The following is a 10,000-nucleotide window of genomic DNA, read 5'->3' as shown; positions in this document are numbered from 1 at the left end:
ATAGGGCAATTGGGGGCTAAAATTGTGCAAATTTGTGACCCTCCGGCTCAAAACGGTATTAAGTCGGGATGGTTAAGATGTTGAAAATTGAATTTATAGCCAGAAATATCAGACTTGTGTTGAGTTTGTACGTTTTATTTAAGGAGAATGGATACCATGTTTTAGGGTGCTAATGCCAACAATTTATATTTTTGACCACTTTAACATTAAATTCGGTTTTTAAGCATTTGGTTCGTTCCGACATAATACCGTTTTGAGACGATGGTTCACATTTGGGTAGAAAAAGAAAGCATGAACATTTACATACAGGTTACCAAAGACGCATAACTATAACACCTGTTGCAGAACTTCTTCTAGGGGCAGCGTGGCTCAGTGGTACGGTCTTTGCTTCCTACCCGAAAGGTACCGAGTTCAATCACCCGCCTTGCGTTGTGTGGCCTTGAGGAAGTCACCTCGCCCTAGCTCACTTTGCGGCGCTGCTCTGCTGCTAACGCCTGGGTTATTCCATTCTTCCCTTGGAATAGATCCTAAAGACAAATTTCCCCTTCAGGATGAATAAAGGGAATTTTGTTTATTTTTATTTATTTTTAATCATAACGTTTCGTTTTAACGCATTAGATTTTCCCTATAACAGTTATATTAACCAAGGGAAATAACTACGTAAAATATATTTTTTTTCATATTCATTGCATGCAGTTTTAATGAATTTACAGTGACTAAAGGGTGAAAAATGGGGTTTAATCATTTCAAAACCCAGAGAAATGTGATGAACGTTTAACATGATGGTATATTTGTTGATTTATGCTCGAAGGATGATAAATTTAGTTATATTTATGATTACATTCTTCTTAACCCTCTCCTTACCAAATATAGAAACATCGTCACGTTCGTTCCGATACAACACAACATTTTTCTGATTCTAATTTCTTTTGTATATCATAAAATGTAAAGAAAATGAATAGTGTGTTGTAGAGCACGTTTTGCTTAAGAAATTATTTATCGCAAGAATTGCTATTGTGTTTGAGTGATAAAAAATCTATTTTTGTGTCAGTTGGGTGTGGAGTTTTGGGGAAAATCCTGAAAATGGCTGGTAAGGAGAGAGTTAACCATACACATATTCTAGACTTGCATGTAACTAGTTCTAACAAAATAGAATTGAAAAGTACTTATTAACCTTCACCGCCACTCGTTGGTCCTTTCGGCTTTATGAATAAATAAATACAAATATTGACACTCCAGATTTGCTTCCTTTAAGCATGTTTTGTTTTGTGTGTCTTTAGTTGTAAGAATTTTCATCAATTTTGTAAGAATTTTTTTCACAACCCTTTGAAATTAGTAAGTTCGGCCACTCGCAGTTTCGTTTTGACCCGGTAACCTACAAAGAGAAATTTACCCCATTGGCCACTCGAGTGGTCTACCTAACTCCATCACTTGCAAAGAGAGATTATATTTTGCTATAGATAGTATGCGCTTGGCTAAGAAGCTCACAACATTGCCATCCAGACGTATAACGGACCAACACACAACACTATGTGTAACCATGAACTTTTATGATCTAGATAATACAGTTTAAGTGAGAATTACTCAAAAACATGGATAGCAAAAAATCAATAACAATGACCCGAGTGACGTCAACTTCGATCTATCTATACGAGGATCACTACAGGCAGCATTTTGACCCAGGAGCGAATAGAGATGCTGTAGTTATGAAACTTTGACCTTTGCAGACAACAAAGAGAACAAGTCTTATTATTTTATAGTTACCCGCTTCTGCTAAGTTATAAGTTACTATTGTTATATCTACCTCTACCACTTCAAGCAATGCATTTTGGCTGTTTTGGTGAGTATTGTTGTTTTTTTTACTCACTTATGAACTACGAGTGTTCTGGAAGGTCCTTGGTTCAAGTACCGCACTGAACGATGCCAAATTGAGTCCTTGGAAAAAAAACCCTCTTTACTCACATTCTCTAACCGTACTCAGGTGTAAAATGAGTACCTGGCCGTTAACAGCGTTGTATCTTTCGGAGAAAGGTAATAATAACGTCTAGCAGGCGTCATGTCTCGTCATACATATAAAGGGTTGCTGTTGGCAAGGAACGTCTTGTAAAGCGCTTTGAGCACGCTTAGTGAATTTTATACTATATAGATAGTTCGACGATGACGTCACTCAGGTCTTTGTTGTTGTTTTTTGCCATCCGCGTTTATGAGTAGTTCTCACTAAACTGTATTCACCAGACTATAAACGATCATGGTTACACACAGTTTTGTGTGTTGGCAGCAGCTTCTTATGGTTCACACTATTATGTTATGACGATCGACCCAATCAGCAAAGTCCGGTCCGCATTCGTGCACCGTCGCGAACCCGCCTGGTAGCATCGTCACAACACACCTTTCGACTAGATGCTCTGCCGTTTCGGGTTCTTGCCCACAGCGTGGACATATTGGACAGGAAGTTAGACCCCACTGATGTAACGCACCGGCCGTTAGGCAGCTCCTCGACCGAAGCCGATTCGCAGCTACCCAGTGTCTCCTCTTACTGGTATCAAAGCCTGGCAACTTCTCACCAAGCTTAGAGGAGTGTAGGTCCCCGCCCCCACGAGGGATTGAATTCGTCCAAACCGACTTCCATCTCGTATGTGCAGCTCTGTCCGTAGTCAGGGATTCTGCGTACAAGGGTTGCCGGGACTTATTTCGCTCGAAACGGGGCACCGTTCATTATGCGCATGAGAGGGGTTTATCCCCATTCCCTCTCTCTTTGATCTTACTCAGCCAGTTTCCCGTAATGGTCTCCCTCCAGACATCGGGGGCTGGATCGCTGCCATTATCGGGCCCCATTCTCTAGGGGTTGTTGCTAGCGTTCCCGACACTATGTGCATCGACTTGCGAAGTTTTACATCCACCTTCTCAACGTTTCTGCTTCTACCCCACACTGGAGCGCAATACTCCGCGGTGGAATAGCATAGTGCCAGGGCGGATGTTCTCAGGAGCGCTTGGCTAGCGCCCCAAGTCGATCCCGCCAGCTTCCTCAGAAGACTGTTGCGTTTCTCTATCTTCCGGGCAACCTCTTCGAGATGAACCCGATAGGTAAGGCTGCGATCCAACGTCACCCCTAAATATTTTGGACGCGGCTCATATGGGAGTGGCTGGTCCCCGACTAGGACATTCAGTTTACGGGTGTGCCAACCACTGCATAAGTAAAATGCAGTGGCCACGATTTTTGAAGTGTTCATCTTCAGGTACCAGTTGTCAAAGTAGGATTTGAGTCTGGTGACGTCCTCGCTGAGTACCCTCTCGAGACGGGTCCACACTTTACTCTGAGTAACGAGTGCCCAGTCGTCTGCGTATCCCAGCCTCAGGGAGGAAGTGTTCGGCATATCGCTAATGTAAACGTTAAACAACATTGGCGTAAGTACCGACCCCTGAGGGACCCCATTCTTCAATTTCCTTACTTTGCTCGTGACGTCTCCCAGCGCGACGTGGAATTGCCTTTCTCCTAAGATCGAAGAGAACAACTTCAAGGTCTTTTTGCACCTTATGATTTTTGCAAGTTTGAGCATTAACCCATCGCACCAGACCGTATCGTACGCCGCTGATAGGTCTATAAACACAGCACCTGTTTGCTGTTTTCTCTCGAACCCGTGCTCAATATGCTCTGTAAGGGCAATGACCTGCTCCGTGGTGCACCTCCCTTCCCTGAAGCCTGCCTGCTCAGGTGGCAGGGCAGCGTCTAGGACCGGCCCCCATCGGTTTAATAGAACACGCTCCAACAATTTGTAGAGACAGCTCAGCAGCGATATGGGTCTGTAACTGTCTGCCTCCTTTGCCGGCTTCCCTGGCTTCAGGATGGCAACTATCTTCGCGTGCTTCCACACTTGTGGAAGCTTTCCCTTTGCAAGGATGTCAGACATTGCCTCTGCTAGCCAGGCCCGTGCCCTGGGGCTCAGATGCGTCACCATATCGGGATATACACCATCTATCCCTGCTGCTTTGCCGTTCTTCACTTCGCTAATGGCTGCACCCACTTCTCGGGGACTGAACGGGGCCGTCCAGTCCGACTCCTCCGCAGGTAGCGAGTCCAAAATCGTACGGTACGCCTTGCGGACACCGCGCTCAAAAGCCTGATTAGGGACCCGCTTACTACGGTTCTTAATGTTCTTGGCAATTGTGTCTGTCTCGCATTCCGGTGCAGCCTTCGCAAAATTCCGATCTGAGTCCAATTTCTTTATCAAACGCCAAGCGTGGCGGCTGGAGTGTGTAAAGTCGAGACTTTCCACGGTCTCCTGCCACCGTTGCTTCCTTCCCTCTGCCAGAGACTGAAGTAGTCTATCGGCTGCGTCCTGGGACTGGGTCTGCTGGTACTCTCGGTACAGCTCTTCCGACTCTGCTGTCCAGCAAGGGTGTAGAATTTCCGTTTGCCTCGTGGAATAGAGCGTTGAGCGCTCTTAACCAGTAGCCTACTAAATCTGGTTATATTTTTGGACTTGGGAGGAATGGCAGGGCAGACCTGCTCGATATAGGAACTGAATTCCTCCCAGTCAGCCTTCCTGAAATTCCATCTGCAAAGTGGGAGAGACTGCACCCTCGGTATTGTCACCCCAGCTGTGACAAGAACCGGCCTCTGCTGGCTATGCGGAAAGTCCCCGAGGACTGTGCGCTTCACCTGCAGCAGTTCACCGTTCGCGCCTTTCGTTACGAGGGTGAGGTCTGGAGTATACTCCTTCTTATGACGGGTACCCCGGAAGGTACCCTTGGCTGTAGGATCGTACACTAGGTGTAGATCATTACAGTCGATCCATGAGCGGAGTTGTCTTCCTGCCTCGTTGCAGTCTCGGTAGCCCCATTCGTGATGGTGGCTATTAAAGTCTCCCAGACAGATGGAAGGATGGCTGACCACCGGTACCGGTGGTGTAGTCCAAGTCGCTCTAGGTGGTTTGTAAATATTATGCAAACACAGTCCACCTACTTCCACGGAAATTCGGTTCACCCCATTGCTGTCCGTTCCGCTCTCAATGACCCTTACCTTCGATGGCTCTTTAGTGTAAACGCTAACCCCTCCTTTTCCTTTGAGCCTCGAAGTGTCCTCGCGTTGGACCACCGTATAGCCTGGGATCTGGAATCGGGAAGATTGCGCGCCTGAATAAAGGTGGGTCTCCTGTAACAGGAGGATATCTACACAGTGAACGGCCAATAGCTTTGATAAAAGCTCATTTTTTGCCATACTCTGGCTCTCGACGTTCAGGGACAATATGTGCGTCAGTTCGCCATCCACGCCGTCGCATTTTCCGATCGGCAGGCCGCTGATCGATCGATGCACGGGACGTTTGCTTTTTTCTCGGACGTGCCGACGACCCTGGCGACACGAGCGCGGTATTATTTGGCTAGGCGGCAGACCGCTTCGCCATTGACGGGACTGATTGGGACTCGACATAAGGATAATAGTGTGGCGCCCGGGATAGGGCTGCTATTCGGGCACCGGGTTTGGATCAAATTTAGTCACACACCGGGGCGAGCAGCTCATGTGGCTCGTTGGCTCGATACCCGGGATGGTCTCGTGACGGGATTTACACCTTTGCCCTCCCGTGTGCCTCAAGCCCCCTCACCACTGCAAGGTAAAGATCCACGAGGGGGTGTGTGTTGGCGAGTTATACTTCCGGATGGCAATGTTGTGAATTTCTTGGCCAAGTGCATACTATCTATAAAAGCTCGGGTTTTCTTTTCTTAAAGTTTATTATCATAACGGGGAGAAGAGTGGAGGGCATGAATTGCAATTCTGCTGCAAGGGACGAACTTTCTTCCGTCAGTGGATGCTTGCTGTATGCAGGCTCCTGGAAGGAGAGCATGAAGGATGATTTCAAGACCCTGTTTGACGTTGTGGAGTAGAGCTTTTTGAGCTTTTATATAGCGAAATATCCACTAAAAGTGCTCAAAGCGCTTTACAAGGGGTCCCTGGCCAACAGCAACACTTAACATTTAGGACGGGACATGACGCCTGTTATGTAATATGTATTACAATCTTTTTCGGATAGAGATGACGCTGTTAACGGTCCCATAAAAAAATGAGCTTTTATATAGCGTAATATTCACTAAACGTGCTCAAAGCGCTTTACAAGAAGTCCCTGGTCAACAACAACATTTAACATGTAGGACGGGAAATGCCGCCTGTTAGGCGATATTACAATTTTCGGACAAAGACAATGCTGTTTACTGTCAGGTACTCATTTTACACCTGAGTACGGTGAGAGAATGTGAGTAAAGAGCATTGTCCAAGGACTAAACTATGCGCCGACCGAGGCTCGAACCCAGGACTTTTCGATCCGAAAGCAAGTGTCATACCACTAGACCACATAGCCGCATAGAGTTCCTAGTTCCTAGTCGTTATCTGGATTTGTTAGTCTCTATCGGAGACATCAAGAACAGTTCTAGTTTGTTCTTCAGACGCACTACAATATTTCAGGAGAAGCCCTGACCGTGGACAAGCAACTCCTCCTTTTCGTGGCCTTTGCACATTTTTGACCCTTCGCCTCAAAACGGTATTAAGTCGGGATGGTTAAGATGTTGAAAATTGAATTTATAGCCAGAAATATCAGACTTGTGTTGAGTTTGTACGTTTTATTGAGGAGAATGCATACCATATTTTAGGGTGCTAATGCCAACAATTTATATTTTTGACCACTTTAACATTAAATTCGGTTTTTAAGCATTTGGCTCGTTCCGACATAATACCGTTTTGAGACGATGGGTCACATATTTTCTTCTAACTTACACAGAATGCTCGTCAACAAATGTTTGAAGTAAAGCTTTCTCCTCAGGTGTGTTGACCCTGACCAGATGACCATTGTAATCCTTGCTACACACATCCGCTGCTTTGACCCAAGCCAACTCGGTGGTCACCTGAACAAACTCCAGGGCTTTCTTCGTAAATCCTGGCGCTGAGGAATGAGTGTGGAAGAGATATGATGATATTTGAAAACAACCACTTTTATTGGGCAATTGCTGCTCAGATTAACAAAGCTCAACGTGACCAGTCGTCTCAAAGCGGTATTATGTCGGGATACACTCGGTTAGGGAAATTGAATTTATTGCCACAAATACCAAACTTGGGTTTCATTTCTCTACGTCATGATGGATTATAAATACTATTTCTTGCATAGCAAAAACTTCTAAGGTCCAATTTCTCATCATTCTATCTCTAAATTCACTTTTTGGGGTTTGAATCTTCCCGACATAATACCGTTTTGTGACGGAGGGTCACCAATGTCCTTCACCTAAATCCTGTCGCTGAGGAATGAGTATGGAAGAGATATGATGATATTTTAAAACAACAACCACTTTTATGGGACAATTGCTGCTCAGATTAACAAAACTCAACGCCTTCACCTAAAATCCTGGCCCTAAGGAATGAGTATGAAAGAGATATGATGATATTTTAAAACAACCACTACTATTTTATGGATCAATTGCTTACATTAACAAAGTGCAATGACCTTCACCTAAATCCTGGCGCTTAAGAATGAGTATGGAAGAGATATGATGATATTCTAAAACCACAACTACTTTTATGGGGCAATTGGATTCAGTAGTCTGATATCACGTCCGCCCAGCAACGAGCAGCCTGGTTCTAAACAAAGAAAATCGGTATTTCTTATTCTTCATGCTGGCCAGAACTTTTCCACATGTCATGTAATCAGAATGTATAAAAGTCAAAACATGATCAGATTTATAATATTTTTCTTATCTGGATACACTTTTTTGCTCGTCGGAGAAGTATTTCATCAGGGCTTCGCCATTGTTCCGATAGTTTAGAACCAGTTACTGAGTTACTATGCGTCATTACGAGGGAAGTGACGTCACCACAGTTGAATCACATTGTGACACCCCTACTCAAAGCGGTATTATGTCGTGATAACTCGGTTAGGGAAATTGAATTCATTTCCACAAATATCGATCTTGGATTTAATTTCTCTACGTCATTCTGGAGTATAAATACTATTTCTTGCATAGCAAAAACTTCGAAGGTCAAATTTCTCATCATTCTATCTCTAAATTCACTTTTTGGGGTCGGAATCTTCCCGACATAATACCGTTTTGTGACGGAGGGTCACCAATGTCCTTCACCTAAATCCTGTTGCTGAGGAATGAGTATGGAAGAGATATGATGATATTTTAAAACAACTACTTTTATTGGGCACTTGATGCTCAGATTAAAAAACTCAAAGTCCTTCATGAATGCGTTACGTTGGCGATTTTAAGAGTGGTTGCACAAAAAGGACAATAGGCTTCAACAGTCTTGACGTCACTTCCCTCGTATAATGAAGCATAGTAACTTACTAACTGGTTCTAAACTATCGGAACAATGTCGGACGCCCTTATGAAATACTTCTCCGACGAGCATAAAAGTGTATCCAGAGGAGAAAAACATTATAAATCTGATCATGTTTTGACTTTCATACATTCTGATCACATGACATGTGAAAAATTTCTAGCCAGAATAAAGAATATAAAGTACCAATTTTCTTTGTTTAGAACCAAGCTGCACGTTGCTGGACGGACGTGACATCAGACTATTGAATCCTATTGCTCAGATTAACACACCTCAAAGACCTTCATTAATGCGTTGCGCATGCGTCGTCGGCGATTGGAAGAGTGGTTGCACAAAAAGGACAATTGTGAATCGCCGTTTCAAAACAGTATTATGTCGGGATGTGTTGTACCCCAAGAAATGAATTTAGAGATAAAACAGTGGGAAATAGGACTTTAGAACGTTTGGCAATGCAAGAAGTAGTATTTATACTCTACCATTTCATAACGAACAGATGGAAACGCCATGTTTTATCTTTAAGGTTATACCTTCATTTTCCCTCATCTAATTCATTCCGACATAATACCGCTTTGAGGCAATGGGTCACAATTACTAGACAAACAAAAACAAATTGAGCTTTTATATAGAGCAATATCCACTAAACGTGCTCAAAGCGCTTTACAAGGGGTCCCTGGCCAACAGCAACATTTAACATGTAGGATATAACATGACGCTTTCTAGGCGATATTACAAAAAAAATATTTTCGGACAGAGACAACGGTGTTAAAGGTCAGGTACTCATTTTACACATGAGTACGGTGAGATAATGTGAGTAAAGAGCCATTTCCAAGGAATCAACTATGCACCAAGCGAGGCTCGAACCCAGAACCTTCCGATCCAAGATCGAGTGTCTTAAACACAAGACAACATAGCCGCACAATGACATCATGATAAATAAAGATATGGAACATTTCAATTAGAAATAAATGCTGCTATGTGGTCTAGTGGTATGACACTCGCTTTCGGATCGGAAGGTCCTTGGGTCGAGCCTCGCTCGGCGCATAGTTGAGTCCTTGGAAAAGGCCCTTTACTTACGTTCTCTCACCACACTCAGGTGTAAAATGAGTACCTGGCCGTGAACAACGTTGTCTTTGTCCGAAAAATTGTAATATCGCCTAACAAGAGTCATGTCTCGTCCTACATGTTAAACGTTGCTGTTGACCAGGGACCCCTTGTAAAGCGCTTTGAGCTTTGAGCACATTTAGTGGACATTGCGCTATATATAATCTAAATTTTAAAAATGAGTCTGGTCGATAGAGAGTTGGAGTATGGATAGTGTGCGCTTGTCTAAGAAGCTCATAACATTGCTATCCGGAAGTATAACGGACCAACACATAAAACTGTGTGTAACCTTGAACGTTTATAGTCGCGTTAATACAGTTCAGTGAGCATTACTCATAAACGCGGATGGCAAAAAAACAATAACAAAGACCTAAGTGACGTCATCTTCGACTATTTATAATAATAAATGGCTTACCCGGCACTGTGATTTTTGAGGCAAAGACCTGAGAGACGACGCTGTGGATCTGAAGAAAGAGGACTATGACTGGAATGACGCGTCTAGCGGTCGTCATGGCAACTAGGTTACTTCCGGTGGCGTACTTTTCTTTTAAGCTTCCTGTGTTTTTATGTTATAATCAA

At 43.9% G+C, this 10,000-nt stretch overlaps 1 protein-coding gene across 4 annotated transcripts in view; it reads right to left on the bottom strand.

Moving 5' to 3' along the window:
• The window catches only part of LOC144956835 (uncharacterized), a 32,796-nt gene that overhangs the window by 19,449 nt on the left and 3,347 nt on the right, over positions 1-10,000 (bottom strand). For all 4 annotated transcript variants that reach the window (XM_078887591.1, XM_078887592.1, XM_078887594.1 and 1 more), the window contains exons 2-3: positions 9,837-10,000; positions 6,764-6,929 (exon numbers count right to left, since the gene is read on the bottom strand). The exon at positions 9,837-10,000 is cut by the window's right edge. In XM_078887591.1, the coding sequence (XP_078743717.1) occupies positions 6,764-6,929; positions 9,837-9,933 (263 nt within the window). In that variant the 5' untranslated portion in view covers positions 9,934-10,000. The remainder of the gene's footprint in view (positions 1-6,763; positions 6,930-9,836) is intronic.

Source organism: Berghia stephanieae, chromosome 11, assembly GCF_034508935.2.
Source record: "Berghia stephanieae isolate SIO BIC M18660-M18661 chromosome 11, UCSD_Bste_1.3, whole genome shotgun sequence".
In the NCBI taxonomy this organism is placed as follows: domain Eukaryota; kingdom Metazoa; phylum Mollusca; class Gastropoda; order Nudibranchia; family Aeolidiidae; genus Berghia; species Berghia stephanieae.
This window is presented reverse-complemented; position numbering and strand designations above follow the sequence as displayed.